Source organism: Haliotis asinina, chromosome 2 (genome assembly GCF_037392515.1).
Source record: "Haliotis asinina isolate JCU_RB_2024 chromosome 2, JCU_Hal_asi_v2, whole genome shotgun sequence".
In the NCBI taxonomy this organism is placed as follows: Eukaryota; Metazoa; Mollusca; class Gastropoda; order Lepetellida; family Haliotidae; genus Haliotis; species Haliotis asinina.
This window is the reverse complement of record NC_090281.1, coordinates 21,198,269-21,219,736: the sequence shown is the minus strand read 5'-3', so window position 1 is coordinate 21,219,736 and position 21,468 is coordinate 21,198,269. Positions and strand designations below refer to the sequence as shown.

At 38.8% G+C, this 21,468-nt stretch overlaps 1 protein-coding gene across 1 annotated transcript in view; it reads left to right on the top strand.

The window, feature by feature from the left end:
* The window catches only part of LOC137272342 (serine proteinase stubble-like), an 86,943-nt gene that overhangs the window by 59,079 nt on the left and 6,396 nt on the right, over positions 1–21,468 (top strand). The window contains exon 3 of the mRNA XM_067804710.1: positions 15,574–15,679. Coding sequence (XP_067660811.1) covers positions 15,574–15,679 — 106 coding nt within the window. The remainder of the gene's footprint in view (positions 1–15,573; positions 15,680–21,468) is intronic.

Below are 21,468 nucleotides of genomic sequence, written 5' to 3'. Positions count from 1 at the left end.
AAGCAAGCATGAGCTACCACCAGTGTACTGTTAGAGAGCCCCCTAACAACCTGTATTTGAATTAACAGAGGTATTGAGGCGTGCAGCAATTCTTTGGTTTGGGGTTCGTGTCCCAAAATGGCAGTGGCTATGTTCTGTTCGTGTGTTTATAAATTAATCTGCCATAGTATGGCTTTATCTTCAGTGATGTCTCTGGTAGCGATTTTTGGCTGTTGTCAGTCTCGAAGCTACCGTCACAGTGTCCTCCGATGTCAGTAGAGGGTGATACATTAAGTAGAATAGGACTGCTAGACTTGTGATACCTGATTGCCATAATTGCACTTTTCTAATATTTGAAGTAGACAGTAATAAACATTATTTTAATGATCTAAACCTGTCAAATCATTGAATACGGTATGCACCGGTACATACTGACTTTTATACATATGGTGTAAATCTGATCCGTTGTGATGTCAGTCTTATGTTATGTTGGTGTGGTCTTACAGCTTTTTATAACTGGTCTTAAGCACATTTAAAGTCTGATGACTGCTTCTGTGTTATTTATCCAGTACCTACAACTCTCACATCCTCCTCCAGTCACGATCGACCCTTTAAGAAGAGTACGGGGGCATTTGTTTCCATTAGCGCTGAAGTCATTCGTTTTTCATTGTCCCTAAACACGTATACAAGTTTGAATAAATAAACTGGACTGCATTAATCCGACATTTGAACCCTAATACACAAATACGACAAGTTACAGTGTAAAACGCACATTTGTGCTAAACATCAGGCTAAAAACCGTTCGAATCAATGTCATTTTTAACATTCTTTACACAAATGTCCATGACGGTCGCATTCAACTTGGCCAGGAATGACACGACGCAATATTGATTGAAAACCGGCATAAATTAGCAAACAAGAAGTTTAATTTCTGCTTTTTAGTGTCTGCTATTTCTGTAATCTATGTTACCTTAGAAAACGGAGTTATTTAACAGACAACAACAGATCATTTCAACATGCTTTATGTCCTTTAATATTATGGAGTTGACAGTTAGACGTACTTTCTGGTATACAACAGGAACGTTCTGTGAAAGAAGTAGAGTGGAGTTTTATGTTTCGTTTTGTGTGCGCCTACTTTGCACGTGATTGATACCATGGAATTGCATATTTCCGTATCATAGACTATAAAATAAAACATCTTGTGCTTGTCATATGTCCACACAATATTCATAGAAAATAAAAAAACAACAATATTTTATTCAGTCAATTTATTTTAGATTGTATGCGTGAGTACGTTGCACTTTACGCTGAATTCGTCAATATTCACGTAATAACGCGAAAAGGACAATAACAGCTTCAAACCGTATTGTTTGACAAATTTGTGAAAAGGTTTGTGCAGTGCTGTTAGTATTTTCAAGTATAAGTAATTTCCATATTTGTCGATGGTACGAATTTATGCACAACGGGTATATGAGTATTCAGCGTCCAGTCGTTATACATAATAAAAAGTCGTTTTAGATAGTAAATTTTGATTTCGTGATTATGGAAAGTGTTTTAATGACAGACCAGTAATAGTTGTCTGAACATTAGATTTCAATTTATTGATTTTGCCACACTGGAGGACAAATACTCTCATCGCTTCGCGAACAAGTGGGATCATAGTGGTTTGATAGTGGTTCATATACCCATGCTCATGGTATAAGCGTTTTTAGCAGAAGTTTTTAATCATTATGGAATTTTGGGGGTTTGTTTACCGCTAAGGATTGTAGAAATGCGAAATATACAGTCCCTAAGGACGTGCGAATACTAGTATTGGAAAGAGAAAACTTTCATATCACGAAAGAAAAATGTTTTAAGAAAGGTTAAGTACAGGGCATTTGCTGCTGCGATATTTCATCATGAAGATGTTTAGTTTTGTTTCCTTATGACTGTAAAAATATAATGAATTATATCACAATTACACGGAACAAAGAAAATATTTCAAATAGAAATATAAAAATCTTTTATGTGAATGACTGTGAAGAAGAAACGAAATGCGAGAGACATTTGAAAACATTGATTAAGTCAACAACCCTGTGCAGTGAGACACTGGAATGCAATGTTACTAGAATGCTGGTATTTCAGTGTCTCTTTTTACATGTATTCCATGCTATTCAGACTCTCGTCTGCTGTCAATTATGTAAAGTATATATCTCCGAAAACAGAATGACACCAATAGTTTGTGCTCTTTTAGTGGCATACAGAAACTGGTATGATGAAGAGGAGGATTTTTGTGGAAAGACTATAACGATAGATGCTGACCGTTATCAAGTGAGTCAACATTGTCCCTACAAGTTAAGCACCCCGTCCTCTATATGTACATTGTGTATGTTTACGCTTCCCGCAATGAGAATAGAGATACCTCCGTTATGTGACAGATAGAAATTCTGGTTGTTTCGCTAGGCAGTTGCAAAGTTTTGGGGATACAATCTGATGCAAGGAAACAGTAATTGAAATCACTCTCCAACCCAGAGCGCAAAGTTTTGGGGATACAATCTGATGCAAGGAAACAGTAATTGAAATCACTCTCCTACCCAGAGCTAGATGCGGCCAGCCATCGTAGTACCTCTGCCACAGGCCAGAAAGACGCGACGCTTCGTCACCTCTTACACTGTTCATTCAATATAATGTACATATTTCTTAACTCGTTTATTTTTGATGAGCGTACACATCTAATTAAACGTCATCGTTAAAATGGTTTAGTTTGATTTAGAAACTATTCTAAAACGTGTAACACTATTTCCATTTGTGTAGCGATCCTTTGTTTATATCTTTCATAAACCTGTCACAATACTGTTACCATATAACTCTAATTCTGCAAAACTTTGAGTGAGTTTGGCTTTACGCCGCTTTTAGCTATACTCCAGCAATATCACCAGAATCGAACCCGGATCTTCGGCGTGACGAGCGAACGCCTTAACCACTAGACTACCACACCAAAACTCATGAAACCTTACGATATCGATGATAGGTTGTCAGTCATTTAACAATAGATAACAACTTTACTGAGTATATACAACTAGACATCTAGTCCCTAAGTATATACGTAATTTTCCTTGGAACAAATATGAAAATGAAGTGAGATGAAGTGTCAGTCAAGTTCTGTTCCCCTATGAGTCACTTGTCCTTACTCCCCGAGCTATACTCGCACAGGTGATCGTTGCATCTGTTCTGGAAATGGTTCATTAAGTACTGGGGTTGGATAACAGTCTAGACTAACGCTTAGTCTCTGAATATATGTAATTTGGATAGAAACCAATAATTCTATTTATAAATTTATAAGCAGTTAACTCATAGATCCTGGACCCGAGGAACTCTAGCATTGCTTCACTTGCAGCCATTGCTGTGCAGGAAAGGTTTGGCAGAGTCATGAAAAATAATGTTGAGTGTGAGACAGGCTATCCAAACTACAGCGACCAAAACCAGAGAACGTCTATTATTAGATAATATTCACATAACATGCCACAAAGTGAAATAGTGAAAAACGGCCTGTTAATGTATCACGTGTAATGTTAATAATATAAGTATTAAACATGTGTTAAAACGTAAAACATGAAAAACGCTCCCAAAGAAGAAAGGGATGGGCGATTTGTTTTCTTAATAATGTATTAATTGTCTATTGTGTTCAAACAATCGTCAAAACAATAGTGTTACTAACATGATTTTACACGACTGCTCAAGAAAAAAAATCGATTTTACCTGAATATGTTGATTTTGATGGGATTTCTTACATGGATCAGAAAAGTATCGTCACAACGCAACAGAAATCACCTTCCAGTTGAAACTGTGCAGCAAAGAGTATTCACTGTCTGGCAATAAAATTCCAGATTATTTTCAGAAACTGGCATTCCTTTTTAAGGAGTTTTAAAGCCAAATCACTACGTCACATCTTGACTCTGAGTCAAAACATCGCCATTGAAAGAATGTTTGCTGGAGGTTACCAATCTTCTGTTGCCAGACGTCTGAATGTTAGTCTGAGCAAGATATCATGACTCGCAGCTCGCTGCAACCAAACAGGTATAAGAAATGACCGTCTCCGTACAGGCATGCCTCGAATTACCACTAAAGCCCAAGATCGGTACATCCGGGTACTACAGTTTCGTGATCCCACTGCCACTGATGAGAGCACAGCAGCCAGGGTACCTGGAGTTCAGTGTACATCCGGTCAAACTGTACGGAACAGGTTGAAAGAGACTGATCTGAGGGTCAGGAAACCTGTCGTCGGGGTCGTGCTTCGTCGTTACCATCGCGGGCAACGTCTTCGTTATCTAAAAGTATCCACTTGGTTGTATAGACATTACGTTCTCCTAAACTGGTGTAAAATTTCATGCACTAAAGTCTATTTGTGGACGAGTTATACATGTTTGAAAATAGTTATTTATTTGTAATGTTCTTGTGGTTTCTAATAACAGCCTAATTGCTGTAAAACAATATGTTCTAAAATATATGCATTTACAAAATCTGGACATAAAAAGGTTTCCTCGGGGACAAAACGTCCACTACGTCAGCAATGAACGTCAGCGTTAGTGGTCCTAGGCATGCCGTTGCTTAACGTCCTATTTTAGACACAATGGGACGGCTGTTCGAGAGAAACGATGCTCCAATGCCATGTTGTTGGCATCTCCCTTGCACTTTACCTTGTCTTAACAGGTAATGTAAGAATGTATTCCTTGCCTGTGTTTCTACTCTAACAATGCAGATATTCACAGGGGAGTGTGGCTTGTTGCTAAAAGTACAACGTGAATGTGTAGGTCGTGTTATGTATTACAAAGTAGTTCTAAAAGTTGGGTGTATATAGGGATGAGCACTTGGAGACACAAGAAGTTAAATTCCATTTACGGTGTGTCAGGTGAGCAACAATGTTAACTGGTTATGTCACTCTTGTTTTCTTTTAGATTTAGACATTGTTCGTGACGGGTGGCATCGGTAGAGCAAACACCTGACCATACATATATTTCCTGATTAGTAAAATGCAGTGTTAGCGGTAGGTTTCGTACGAGTGCGTACAAAAATGAAATTATAAATATGTAGTCCAAATCATTTGCGCGTGAAATGTTCATTACAATCCTGAATCATTTCAAATTTTATTGTTTGCGGGTTTTTTGAGTGAAACGCCAGCACTGGAAATGGTTATTTTCCTTTTTATTACAATGTTATTTTCAACAAATGAACAAGCCATCCTTTTATTTTTTTCCTTTGAATGATGTAATTAACGTAATGCACAACATTGTTGACGTAATGCACAACATTGTTGACGTAATGCACAACATTTCTTCACACTTTTGCCCAATAACCTTTTCCAGGCAAACTCATTTGAATCCTTAGAATATCTAAATGTTGTCAGTGTGTCAAGTGTTTTGATGCATTTATGTTTATGTACATCTCGTAGTTTAGAATTTTGATATTTGTATGTTTGGACGTTTATCCTGCAATAGCTAGTTTGGTTCAAAATATGTGTAGTAAAGGAGAGAAAAGAAATATGTCCAGCACCTTCGGAAATTTAAAAAAGGACGCCATCATTCCTCGTTGTTGAAATTGCAGGGAGGTTAAGTATGACCTCGCTATTGTAACATCGTCTGATCGATATATCGATATGTCACTGCGCCATGCATCAAGGTGATATCTAAATGTTTCGGGAACGTGCAAAATACAGCAGGCATATGAGTGAGCCTTGGTGTCAACTGGCATGTCGTCTTTACATTTTAACTGCTTCAAGTTAACTGTTACATAAATCTGCAAATTGCCCCGAATGCATGCCTGTAGTGGAGATGCATACCTGTGGTTGAGATGCATGACTGGTAGGGTTGCTAGTATAAATATAGGGTAAGTCCACTGTCATTATACATGGTTATTGTAATAGTATAATTCAGTGAATTCAAATATTAATATTTCCAGGGGTTAAGAATGCTTTTATTTGAGGATTGATAACTAGTTGATAGTTTGAATCTATATGCAAATACTCTGAAGACAAAAGAAAACGAAAATACAACACAGACAGTTTCACTCTCACTAACAATCAAGACAATGCCATATTTGAGAAATCTTTATTTTTGTTAAGATCATTTGGTGCTTTTCACATTATTTCAAACATCCCACGACAAGTTAATGCCTGTTTATTAGAAGACTGTACTTGTTGACAGAAACACTCTGTTTGGTTATACTTAGCTTTACAGTTTGCGATAAGTTACACAATTTGTCCTTGTGCACTGGGCACACTATGCAGTAATCCAAGTAATATATACACACATATTATGTTGTCCCCTTACTGCACATGTTTCAAACACGACCGGCAGTTTCTACATTACGCAAACACCAAGCAGGCTAAAACATGCTGACACAGCTAAATCTTGTATGTAAGATTCGTGGTCTGTCCTCAATTGGAGCTGGTAGTCGATACCACAAACATAACTTACATGATCTGAAGGTCAGGGATCTCTTATTACAGACTGCGTGTGTGTAACCTTGGTAACATGCGTGATCCTGAACATTTATCTGTCCTCGATGCCAAAGGGTTCCTCACCATTTTGTAGACTCCGGGTTAGAATCGGTGCCTAAGAACCTGAGTCGTTCGTAAGAGACGACCAAATGGAGCAAATGACCAGACGCGGTGACTAGGTTGAAGTCATCAAATCCCGACGGCGCTGCTTACGATGTCAATCAGCGGGTTGTCTCGGACGCCAGTTACAGGTCCACGTCATATAGTTAGTGTGTTGTTCCGTGCGTTGTTTAAAAACAAACGAACAACACAAACCACGATGTGACATCAACGTAATCTCATATAGATGTTTAATGGCTTTTTGACAATTACTTACTTACACTATGGAGAATAGGTTGCAATGAATACAAGTATCAATGAAGAGGTCTGAAAACTACTCCATCTTGTCCGAAGCTGAAATTGTGGCATAATGTAAATACGATATCAAACAGACGTAATGGCGGACAGGTATGTACTGCAATGTTGGCTTGACAAATGGAACTGTGTCAGTTGTTCGAATCCGCTTGTCAGGCCGCAATCATATTTAGAATACAACTAAACACAAACCTTTTGTCTCATAAAACCAACTGAAACTGAGCAAATAGAATAATTACATGTTTTGTTCTGGGCTAAGAGGCAAGTACAAACCACCGTCTGAAGTGTTGATGTGAGTAGTAGTTGAGACCTGTCAGGTGCGTCGTTCTGGGTTAGGACGCAAGTACGAACCACTGTACTTAATGTTAATGTGACTTGTGGATGTTCAAACCTGTAAGATGCTGTCGTTCTGAGGTAGGAGGCAAGCACAAACTACTGCCTGTAGTGTTGATGTGGCTTTGGACTTTTTGTCAGACCTGTGAGGTGTTGATGTCGTTCTGAGTTATGATGAAAGTAAAAAGCACTGTCTGAAGTGTTGATGTGTCTCTGGGTTTTGTCACATCTGTTATGTTCCGATGTGGCTTTGGGTTAGACAGGTACGAACCACGGTCCCAAATGAGTTATTGTGACTTTGAGTTGTTACGACCTGTCAGATGCAGTCGATCTGAGTAAAGAGGCAAGTGTGAACCAGTGTACGTAGTGTTGATGTATCTTTGGACTTTTTGTCAGAGCTATGAGATGTTAATGTGGTTCTGGCTTAGGGCACAAGTACGAACCACTGTCCCTAGTGTGTTATTGTGACTCTGGGGCGTTAAGACCTGTGAGGTATTGCTGTCGTTCTTGGTTAAGAGGCACGGAACCGTTTTCTGAAGTGTCAAAATACCTTAGGGCTGTTCAGACCTGTGAGTTTCTGCAGTAGTTCTGGGTTAGGATGTAAAAAGACTACTGTCTGAAGTGTTAAAGCAGCTTTTTAATTTTGTCAGACGGGTCATGTGCCGACGTTGTTCTGGGTTAGGACACAAATACAAACCTCTGTCCGTAGTGTTAATGTTACTTGGGGTTGTTCAGATCTGTAAAATGCTGTTGTCGTTATAGATTAAGAGGCAGGTAGAAACCACTGCCTGAAATACTGACGTGGATTAGGGTTATTCATACCTGTGAACTTCTACTGTCGTTCTAAATTAGAAGACAAGTATAAATTCAGTGTATGAACCTCCTAAAATACCCAACAAGCCAAAAATGTTGCTGGCCGTTTTAACATGTAATCAGCCCTATATAAAAAAAATAAGATAAGGTGTTAAAATAATATAATTAATGAATCGATGTGTGATTACTACATACTATCCGAAAAAACGACACTGTTCATTGACTGAAAGCAGTCTCTAGATCAATCTCATTTAGTGATAGATAAATGGGTAGGCTTATCTGTAGTCGTTATGGTTTGATTGATCATGAACTAAACAGACATCGTGTAGCTACCACAATTCTAAATTATTTTCGAAAATTTCCCGTAGTCAACGACGTGGTAAAATATATACCCTTGGAAAATGTATTGGCCCACAGGACTGGCTATAAAATAGAGTTGTCAGCCCGCCATGTAACTAGCAAGCAGCGAGGGTAGACGCTATTTCATACACTGACTTAGAATAAACCACTGTCTGAAGTGTTATGTGGTTTGGGGTTGTTCTTACCTGTGACGTGCTGCCGCTGTCGGTTTTGATTGAACAACAAGTATAAACCACTGTCTATATAGTACTGTAGGTATTGGATGCGTATGTGTATTAGTCGGAAGATAATGATGGAATGAATCAGAATACACATTATTAATAAAACTATGTGCGGCTAATCTAAGTTATAAGCTAATCTAAGATATACAGCTAATCTAAGTTATACAGCTAATCTAAGTTATAATGAAGACATGGTCTGATTTAATTCAGATTGGCATGCTGTTCTCTTTTCTAAAAGCGATTGTCCTTTATCCTATGAATATGCGACTATGAATCACTATCAAACAGTAATAAAAACAAATGTTCCCCTTCAGTTACGGTTTTGGATTTGTTTGTGTGGTTTTGATTTTGGATTTGAATTCATCTGAAAACCACGAATAAATAAAAGCAAATTTACGATATTTCATGCATACTGTTTGCTCATTGAGATGGAAACCTTGTTCGTAGCGGCAATCCTTCTGCCAGAATGTTCATAGCTACCAAATCTATTTGTGAATCCATAATAAAATCCTCGTCAGAAGCGATTTTCTAAATGGTCTGGATTTGTATTTTTCTGGAAACGATTGCGAAATTTGTTTTTATTGAACTTTGTTTATCGCGTGTAAATTTAACATTTCCCATTGCAGGAATGACAATACGCCACCGCATTTTCTTTGTAGGCTTCAGATCGATAAGAGCATCCTTTAAACAACTGCTTTTTATCATTCCAGTAATCAGCTGGTATAAACCGAAGCAAATATTATATTTCTTAAAGGCCATCCTAGTGTTTTAAGTTTTCACAGTGTGCGGGTACATCAAACAGTGCTTACATCTGACATATGTTCATCTGGTCATGCCATGATGCTGAACTGCTTTTGCAAAGCTAAGAACTTTTAGTCAATGAACGTATGTCACCTGAATTAGGATTAGCACTGTTGTGGACAACGAGTGGACATGGGAAGGACCATCGATCCTGTGAGCAATCAATAAAGGTCCAGTGTATACTAACCAAAAAGGTTAACATCATATGACCATCTTATCGCACCTGGTATCCATTTACTGCTGGGTGAATAGAGACAAATTTGAACAAAGTTACTTTCCATAAAGTGAGACCACATGTGATTCGATGTTAGGCAGTTGGGCAGTACTGAACTTAAACTGTCCAACATGATTACCCACTCGGTGACTCTCCAGGACCAGCTTCATCTGATGCGTGACTTAGACTTAGGTCCACATTGGAACATCACTAGTGTGGAGGAGTCTGTCAACTGCACAATGGGGATAATGACTGGCATACACTGAATCTAAATAGTAATGACAATTACAGTTGGGATATCGAGACGTGGTGTTTTCAGTGTACAAATGTGCTACTTGAAGGATTGGTTACCGCCTGACTGAACTCACATATTGTCACAGAGCAGACTTGCCATCTGGTGAAGGCGACCTGTTTCCGTAAAGAAACATAGCTGGGCACCCATGAAAAAATAAACCGTACATGCTCATTATGACGTTACAGTTTCATAATATAACATTGCACGTGTCATTATTTCAAACTGCCCTCCAAAATGTTTTAGAGAGATTCATTTAATCATAAAATATTCCGAGAAAATTAGTGATAGTTGTTTCAGGGATGATTTGAAAGGGGCGTAACAGATATAAATACATATAAAGAGTTATGTTTGAATCAATGTATATGAATAAAAGTAAAAGGGTCTGTGAAAAACATCACTAGTAGATTTGCCATCCTTGAATTGGATGACACTGAGATATGCTGTTGGTTTTCATTTCCATGCTGCTCAACATATTTTATAAACACATGGTATGATGTAAAGGAAAGGGAACACTTCACGCTATCATCAACAGAACGTTAGGCATAGGAAGATTTCGTTCAGATTATTTTTCAGAAAAAAAGTAAATTTTCTCACCTATTCCTCTCTCGAGGCCAGGTCGTTTGTTTTTGGCTGGTTTTGCCATTGGCAAGTCACGGAATGTATCATCTCCCGTCTAAACGGCATGTCCTTAATCCATGTAATTTTAGGGATTTTATGTGATGGAAAGCTTTCGATTTTTAAATGTGTAAACATATCTGCAATTTTATGTCAAAGGTGAAAATATCTTGGAGAAGTGACAGGCAACGCGGGGATCTCCATGAGGGAAAATTGCATGGATAGTGTCCAATGTCCAGTGTCATATCTTGAAATGCCTGTTGGTAACACGCTAATGCTGTTGATAAAACATGTTTCACGAAGTAAATTAGCCCATGACTACTGGTATATACTAGTATCCGACAGGTGGCACCGGCTATTAATACTATTTTAAAATGTCTGCAGAATGACTTGGTGTTGTCAGTTGAAGGAAGTTATGTCTATGCATAGACGTCCTGAGGAGTAGAGATCAGCGTTGTCATGAAGCCAGTTGTTGGTGTTGATTCAAAAAACAGGGGATTTCTATTACGTCAAGTTGGTAGAATGCAGGAATTTGTCAGAGATTTGTTTGTAAGCCATTTGAGTAATGATGTTAATTATTAGCTGCAGAATGGCGTCAGTTCTTTCAGACTTCTACACCTAGGGGATCTGATTGAACGGGTTTAACAGCTCCCCTTTCCTGGCAAACAGCGTCGTGTAGTCAGAAGTGATTTAGAATAACCAAAACAAAAAAAGGATGATTGAATCCAACTCGGGTTTTTATATATGTTAGAAATTGTTTACGTCCTGAAACTCGAGGTTTATAAACTAACTCCATAAACTGAAACAAACAACCAAAACACAATAGTTCGTCATACAAACAGTACCTCGGTGATACTACTTTCCAGATATAGACCAATCATGAATCAACGCTGCAGTTGGAATTAAAAAGCTGTTACCGACCTTGGTTGTGTTAATGGCACGCCCAGTGGTTTCCTGCAAGATATCTCAGAATGAAATAAATACGGCATCATCCTTTATGAATGGCAGTACGTTGTATGTTCAAAACATACATTTATTCTGTGAAATGTAGGATTTCTCTAAAAATACATTTTCAGAATAAATACCTTTAGAATAACCGCTCTGAGGCAAAATTCATATCAACCAATTTCAATGTTGCAACACACGTGCTAGATAGCTTGACCAGATTATTCAAATTTCACACCCCAAACACTGAATTTTAGCATGAACTTTTAAAGCATAAGTTTGGAATGAGTTTTTATTTCAGAATTCAGGATCTGTTTTCTCCCCTTGGGGCAAGTATAGGGCAGTTTCAGATAGTCTTGCAAAGCTTTGCCTCTTACTGAAAGTGATCGATTTTGTAAAAAAAGAAAGCAGCTTAAGGTGTCTCATCATGAAAGGATGTCGATCTTTTGTATATATTTGCAAACATATTTACACCATTCTTCCACAAAGGAACAATGCAGGCTCCAAGAAAATAGCTTTCACATAAATATGTCCCCTTATTGAAGACTGGCGCGGGATAGAGTTTGTTTAGAGAGGATTCAACAACAACGCGTCTCACTATTCCAAGATTACTAAGTGTTGTGCTACAGTGATAGGTCAAGCTTACCCCATGTACTTTGTCGTGACTGTATCTTCGAAAAATTCCCAATCTGCTAGCTTCTTTAATTACTCAAAATGAGAAATGTCTCGGATGATATCTTTGCATGGAGCAAGTCTCAGCATCTTGTGCTACTTGACTTGGAAATGTCGCAGTGTAGATCTTTGAACAAGACATTGCTGCATCTTATATGTTATGAACAGAACATAACCTTCTTCAAAACGTAACGTTACGTAACGTGGATGATAGCAGAGGCCATATTTTGGAAGAGAAAATATGCATTACCTGACTTAATTACCTATTACTACTACTACTACTACAACTACTACCACCACCACCACCTGCTGTTGTTGCTGCTGCTGCTGCTGCTGATGATGATGATGATGCAAAGTGTAGTTAACTTATACAAGCTGTCACACCCTCGCTTCGAGAGCCCATGAAGTAACTGTCGCTGATCCACGAATCAGCGTATATGCTTATTGTATTCTTAGCTTCCCGAGGAGTATGATAAGGATACTACCATAATCTATTTGCTTTTGCACATTTAGATATTACTCTATATGTTCACGTTTGTATGCCTTCATGATACAGTTCAAGCTTTACCTGAAATTGTATACTGTATAATCACTATACAGCCAAAGTTAAAATCTGTGAAATGCATGCTTTGATAAAAGGAGTCAAATTCATGTGGAGTCAAATTCAAATTCGCAAGTGTATATATTTGCGTACATTGAGTCGAAGTATCAATGTCACCTTCCGTGAGAAAACATAAACATCGCTTATATCTGTAGATATCAGATTGCAAATCGCATTGCCACGTGTCATAAAAATGTGTGAGATCGCGAAAAATACCAATGCTTAAAAATGTCCTATCCAAAGAAACACATTGTATTACCATATTCTCTTCCGTGATAAGAAATGGATGTTTCGAATGCTCGAAAACCCGACGTGTGTCAAATAGCCTAGTGTTTACCTGTTCCTATCCTTGGTTCCCGTTGCTTTGACCTGTATCACCGATATAACATCTGTTACAGTAATCCCACATAAACACAACATGACATGGCCGGTATTGACGTAACGGCATGCATAAAAACATGTGTTACCATAACATGCCCCATGGTATGGGTTATGCCACTGCAACATTTAGATCAACGTGCGATAATCTAGACAGAACGAATTCCACGGTAGATGAAGCATGTTTCATTGTTTTGGCTAGGTTAAGATTCATATATCATAAATCACAGGTCTGATGCTGGATTAAGGGACTGTGTTATGGTGGACATAAAACCATTGTTGCAATTTAACACCATGGCGTTTATGCCACGTTACCTCGTGATGCACTCAAAGACGTGTGTGTTGGGGATATTGTGCAGTTGACTTGTCTTTATTGATAGTCTCACTACAAAGAATCGTCTTCCGCGTGATAAACGTACGTTTCCTTTGACCTGGACTTCTATAAATGGGATACTCGACGTCATGGCGCTCAACGTTAGGACGTGGTGATGAAGCCGGACATATCTTTATTTGAGAACATGGTATAATTGAGATAGCAAAGTATTGTATGTCAGTATGTACGCTAGTATGATCATCTGTCTTCAGTTGTTGGCGACAGTTGTTTCTATATCATGTACTGTCCAAATTGTGCTATTAGTTTTAACGTCAGTCTGTTCGACAAGAGAGTGTCCCCATGAATTCCTGAATATACCGGTTTAGAAAGGTAGTTAATAAATATTACGAGGCCAGATGTTCATGAATAACCTATACCCAAACACCTTTTTCATTAGAAAATGAAACTATTAGAAATTGTCATGCATGGCAGAAAACGTTGTTCAACGACCTATTATTATCATCATTATAGATATGATTTTAGACAGTTGGCGCGGAGGGGCGCACAGCAACAACGGGAATAGACAAGTGCGGAGGGGAGCGTCTCAAAATCAAGTCTGAATGATCTGTGACTTTGCATTCAGTGGCATCAGAGTCAGAGCCGATGGAAATAAACCTTGGAAGCGCATCTCATACACCTATCGATGACACAAAACGGCCTCCCACTTTCCATCTCAGCGAGCAGGAAAACATACACTGTATTTATCAACATTTTGCCTCTGTAGTGAACTTCATTTCGTCATCAGCACGACACACTTATCACGAAATGCCAATGTATCAGATGTACCTGAGTATTCCCGTTGCTACCGTGCGGCTGTCATAGTCACCTGTCATTAATGATGAGTGCACGGTTTCCGACCAGTTTAAAGTTTATCAATGGAGCTATGGGCTAATGATAACAGAATGTTCATGTACCCTCAGCCTAATTTGTATCAATGTATACAACTGTCAACCCGCAATCTTCATATACATTATTTTCTGGTAATGATGTGATTACAAACGCTGTTTGTACAAAACTGTATCCTAACGTACAACTGTGTGAGACATGTTATCAGAGATAGTAAACGTGTTACGTACGTACAATCCCTTTATAAAGACATGTTTTAAACACAGTAATTCAACAAGAATGGGTTTTGCTGTACACAGAAACCTGAATGGGTCGGATTTTGGTAATATTCTTGTGATATCCATGTGGGTGAGTGAGGTTAATTCTATACCGCTTTTAGTAATATTCCAGCAATATTACTGCGCTGGACACCAGGTGCTTTACACATTGTACCCATGTAGGGAATTAAACCGGGTCTTCGGCGTGACGAACGAATGCTTTAACCACTAGGCTACCTCACCGCCCCTGCAATATCAGAAGTGGGCTTCCTACATTGCAGACATTCGGGAAGTCGATGAACGAGGCTACACGGTCCCAGTTACAAAGGACCTATTCACTGCTAGTGAATGATTTGTGTCCTCTTACACTTGTTTTCTTGTTTTGTTTCATCTGGTACAGGTGTAAATATATATATGTGATCATGTGGTATGAGAAATCGGGGAATTTAAGGTTGGTTTGTAATAATTAATGTCAGTTTTGTTTTGATTTGAACATGTTACTCAATGTTTCTCTCTATTGCCACAACGCGTTAATATTTCCGGAAATTCGTCATCACGCAAATGCTTTGTAACATTAATGGCTGACGTGGGTTTCTAAACATTCTCAAATATGCGTTGATATGACATCACGTTTCCATGCTCACAACGAAACTCTCTGTGTCTATCAGAAAACATTTGAGAAACTTAAGGAGGACCTGAACGATGTAACCCATGTCAAACAATTTTATTTTTTAGCAAAAGTCAAATGATGTTCTTCGTAGAAAGAGCGTCTCGTTTGTACTTCAAAAGGTGTGAGATGTGCACGTCAAAGGTTAGAGGTGCTACAATATTCCAAAAACACATCCGAGCAAACCTAGTACTGGCACCCACGATGACAGTGGCCCTGTTACACAAAATGGAGGCAATCATACTGGTCACGCGTGTTACTGTCAAATTTGATACTGAAGAATATACTAAGCGTTGTCTGTATTGTGTTTGCAGTCATTTCTATGGAGACATCAGGAACTGGCGGGTTGTTCTGTCTGAGGACAACTTGGAAGTGGAATCGGGCCGGGAGTTGTACAGGAGGATAGCAAGGATTGTCAGTGTGAGTAACGTTCCATAAAGTCTGTCTCAGGTGAGTATCTTAGCTAGGTGTGACTTTAAGGGGGAAACAATTATACAGCGACAGTCCGTTGCAATACACTACGTTATTGCGATAGAGATATGCGACCAACCACTTTCTTGCTTGACAACAATACATGAATCTGTATCGAAACGTCGCTTCACTTGAGTAAAGAAGTTGTTCATCCTGAAAGTTTGTCCTTATCTGATTCCAAACATGCCACTAAAGAAACTTTTTGTCTCCTTGAAGTTCGAGTCTCTTCGCAAATGAATGTATAGTTCATATGAAATAAAAGCAAGCTGAAGTACTTTCAGTCTCATTTAATTACTTGCAAGAAACTTGAAACCCAGACCAAGTTTGTGTAGGACCTAACAGGTTCGGATGACTCCAAAGTGATCGAATCTGGTACTTCCTGTATATTGCGCTGCGCATTTATCAACGGAAGTCAATTTCTAAACTACAGGTAATTATGGAGATTATCAGTGAGTAATGTGTGGTTAACATCTGTGATAGCTAATTATATGTTAGTTAGTAACACAGAGCTACATCTGTGATAGGTAATTATATTTTAGTGAGGCACACAGTTACATTTGTGATAGGTAATTATATGTTAGTAACACAGAGTTATATCAGTGATGGGTAATTATATGTCACATTTGGTATTACATAACAAAATCATGCCCTCAGTCACACCCACTGACCCACTGTGTTTGGAACCATGTACATTAATGACGTCATGTTATTGGGTGAATTTGACAACATCGCTTATTCCTCACTCGTGGCCTGTGTTCCGGTAACGTCTGTAAAGCATAGAATGTATATGTGTGGATGTCTGGACACAAGGCTGCTGACCATGTGATGACTTGGTCAGATACTGTTGTGAGGCAGTTTTCGCTCAGTCCCGAAACATTCGATGAAAGTCTACCTGGTTTTTATCGCAGTATCCTTGTTATTTCATTTTGGCTAGCATTAATTAGACTCGGCAGCAGCTGAAGAGATGGTGTAAATCCAACCAGGGACCATGCATTGATGCAGGTAGCAAAGGTACTGTAAGTCCCCATGGTCCCTAGTCTGGTGATCTACCTTCAGGTTATATATTGTACTGTCCAAATAGTGCTATTACTTTTAACTTTTCATGTTAGTTTTAATTCCAGTTGTGATATTCTGGGAGTTTTAATGTCCTTCGTAGACAGGTGTTTCCTAACATACAATATATATTTCCTTTTCATGTCAAGTCACGATATAGCTGAAATATTGCCAATGTGACGTTAAGTATTATCTCACTCACTCACAGTTTTCCCTTTCATGTAAACCTATAAAGATGGGGGGTTAAAATCGGTCCATGCTTGACGAAACAAGAAACTAATGGGTGAACAGACTCGATGACTTGGTTGACACATGTCATCGTATCCCCAAAACTGATGCTCATATTGTAAATCATTGGATTGTAGAGACTGCATTATTACAAGCGGCCGTAGAATCAATGCCTGAAATATTGCTAAATATGGCGTCAAACAACAAGCAGTCAGACAAGCAAAAACTCTATTTCTGTAAGAATGTAGTTGTAAAGTCAATTCTTAATGTCTCCAGTAAAATATCCTTAATCACTTTATCCTACATAATCATTTCAAAACCATGATGATGGTCAAAAATACATCGGCTCCAAGGAAATTGCCCTCCTCCATTTCGACCATGTCATTTATTTATGAATTACTATCAGTGGTATGTGTAGCTTTTCAGCAAAACATTGAGTTGACCCGTGAAGATCCGGGTTAGAACTGATCTTCAGTTACCCATGCTTGTCGGAAGAGGGGACTGACGGGATCGGGTGGTCAGGCTCGTTTACTTGCATGACACATGTCATTGGTTCTCAACTGCACGGAATACTGTTGAGTGCGGCATAAAACTAAACTCATCCACTCTCTGAGTTTGCATCTCTACCAGGTCTCTGCTTAAAGGGGAGCGTATTCTACCCCACCGGAGGCACCCGTCACGAAAACATGCAAAGCAAGTCCAACATGACTTACAGTTACAGACACAACGGTTATCATGTAAACACACGATTAACCGATCATTATCACCTTGGCGACGTGTTTGTTTACTGTTGCACGGGGGCTGAGACATTGTCACGTTCAAGTGTGGACAAACAGAACGGCAGCCTCATCAAAGGGATCTCATGACGTCGGGAAACTGATTTGAAAACGAGGCTGTTCAATGTTAATTGTCGTCAGAATCAATTGCCTTGAAAAGCTATCTCACCCTTCATTGTTCCCGTAATCTCGGTCTTTGACTCTTAAAACCCTCCTCTGTCTTCTAATACATGTCTTTGACTTTTGACAGTTGGACATGTTTGTTGATATTATGTTGTTAATTCTCCGAAAAGCTGGAAACACGGGCTCATATATTCAGGAGAGAGCCTGAAAAACTGTCTGAATAGGAGCCAAAATCATCGTTTCTTTCATCTTCGGAGTATTCAAATTCTTTGTACGGCTCTAGTAACACGAATCACGGTGCATCTTTGTTATTGACTCACGTGTGTGAATGGAATTCAAATATTTGACATGAATAGATGGAGAAGATATTTTATTCTTTTAATCAATAATTCAGAGTTTGACCCAAATTTGAACAATAACTCTGTCTTAACTTAACTCCAGTGTTAATACATTTGGATAGCGACAGTTAGTCTTCTCGCGAACAACAACAAACAGCATTATGAATTATTTCTTTTTTAATGTCCAGCAGTTGGGAGAATCATTTCTTGGCTGAGTCATTATCCTGGGAGAAAGAGATGGTAACTTGAATCCAAATTAAACATTGTTCGATCTTGTTACAGCATGCCTAACTTAGACAATATACTCTGATCAGCTGTTTTGTTTGACACCACGGTGGAATGGGTATTGTTTTACGTCATCTTCCATTCCATGGACTTTGAGATGCCAAGAGAAACAATGTAAGCTCGTGCGTGGGTCAAGATACTGACATTGAGACAAGAGTTTCAAATCCCCACCACCTAACACATATTGGCAGTATATTTAAGTTGCTCGAGCCGGACCCGCCCTTGTCACGTGACTCGATCCAACGTTTTGATTCGTTAGAAACCATATAACATGACCTTGTGCTTGCTTCTTGATCGAAAAAGTACTGAAATTGCTCACTGGTGGTTTCCCGTCAACTAGTTACAATAATGGTATTGTTTATCTGTTTCTCGCGTTTAGTTTGTTCTGGCTCATTGGTTAGGACAACGTTGAACAATTTCAACTATAGCATGAGTATTTGTTCGAACCCAATGTGGCTCGTCGGATGACGTGGACTTGTGTGCCAAAAACAGGCCATTGGACGAATCGGGTCATATCTAATGATGATTATATCAGGTGTAAGCGAAGAGACGAGACAAGAAATCGCACAGCGAGGAATGAAATCTGATTTTAGTGTAAACTTGGAACTATCCTCAAATGATGGTACCTCCAAATTAAAGCGACTGTTGTCGTCTATCAAAATGTGCGACTCAGCATTAATAAATGGCAAAGTATGTACATATATTTTGGAGTACATTGTGTATTTCCCTTAAGGATTAGCTCAATTGACTAATGTCTGAATACACCTTGAACTTGACCTTGAACTATTTAACGCCAAATGCAACCCATGTTCCTATTTGGTCTTAGTTTAGGGTATTTGGGCGATGGGTTAGCCTAGAGGTTAAAGTGCTTGCTTGTCACGCCGTTCGGGGGGTTCGATTCCGCATAGTGTGTGAAGCCCATTTCTGGTTCACACACCGTGATTTTGCTGGAATATGTGATTCAAACGATGTAAAGCCAAACTTACTCACTCAAATGCAAAGATCAGGTCAATATAAAACCCCACTTGGTAGCATGTGTGTGTGTGTGTGTGTAGGTGTGTGTGTAGGTGTCTAGGTGGGTGGGTAGGTAGGGGGTGTTACTTCCGATGAAGAAGGAAGATATCTAGTATTCATAAATGCTGTGCCCGGTGCTTTAAGGTATAGGTTGAGTGAGCAATGTTTTGTGGCGCATACAGCAACATTCCAACTATATGGCGGCGGTCTGTAAATCGAGTCTACACCGGACAATCCAGTGATCAACACCGTTGTCATCGTTCTACGCAATTGGGAACCAATGATATGTGTCAACGAGGACAACGAGCCTGACCACCCGATCCTGTTAGTCGCCTCTTACGACATGCATGGGTTACTGAAGATAAGTTCTAACCCCGATCTTCACTGGTAAAGTATAGGTTGAAACTAAAGATGCGGGAATGCATGATAGGTAAACAATATCTGACAGGGCAAACTTGGATATTATGTTATGCAAGTATAGATCTATCTCTCAAAGTGTATGAAATAAACTCTCCTTTAGCATGCATAATTTAAACACGGACCATGTGCAAAACATATGCGGAACATGAAATCATGAATTATAATTTTCTATATATATTTAAAATTATCTTTTTTAATTTTAATTTTATTCATACTCTGGTGAGCTGCAATAAAAAAGAGTGTGTGTATAATTGTGTTGTGGGACGTAAGGGACATTAAGGATGTCATACAACAATAAACTTCTTGTCATACAACGTTTCGGAACATATACTTACTCAGTCAACATATGAATGAACACCAGGAAGCAGAAAGGTACATATTGCAGACATTGACATCCATGAAGAGTCCCGCTCTGACGAGTGTTAGTTCTGAAGTTCATTTCTCTCTAACATGGGAAAACGTTGACACAAACCGTAAACTCCAGGGTAAGAGCAGTATTAATATCATTGATACAGTTCTTAGTAGTTAATGTAACATTCGTGTAATTTTGTAATTTTGTCTGTGGTCTGTATACTACATACCGCCAGTCTGGTTGCAATCGTATCCGTCTGAAGAATGGAACCCTGGTTTTGGGCGATACGAGCAGTTGCTTATACCACCTTGCTTCACCCTGAGCCTTCTTAAAGAAAGTAATAATCCGTACAGTGAAATCTGGTCTATCCTTCCTGCGAAAACGTACAAATATCAGTCATTTCTTATTTAAAACAATCAGATCTCAGGACAAGGAAACACATTTTTCACGCGAAAAGGTTTAATAAAGAACACTTAATAAAGAAAGTATTATAAGGATACAAGCTGCAGAGGTTTGGTCAAAGTCAAACGCGTCATGCAATGGAGAAGTAATCATCAAATCGTGTGGTCAACGATACGTTCACTGGCACTGTTTGTGCCAATGTACAATATTTTGTGAATGTGTTAAAACGTTTCCTTAATAAGCATGTTAGATGTTCATGAACATTGAGGATACTATTTTATGAATATACAACTGCTATATTCTGTGAAAGGCGACGTCTCGGACATTGATTCTAATGTCGTTGTCAAGCAAGTGTCCCAGAGTGGTCGATGACACAAAAGATAATTTTAATATCGCTGTCATGCATGTTATCATCACTTGCACATGACAACGACATTCGAATCTATGTCGAGACGTCACATTTCACAGAATAAAGAAGTTGTATATCCATAAAAAAAGTATCATCATTCTGTGTTAAAACAGTCGATTTACGTACAGTTCAAAAGTTCAAGTTCAAAAGATGTGATATGAGATTGCCTTTAAACATTAACATTATCAATTCAAAAGGTAAAACGCGAGTAAGACAGTTCAGAGTAAGACATCCAAACGTCAAACATCGTTCTTCAGTCCGTTGACGAGATGGAAAACAAACTAGGCTCGACTGATGTAGACTCGATTGCAGTATATTGCACATGTACAAGCGGTGTT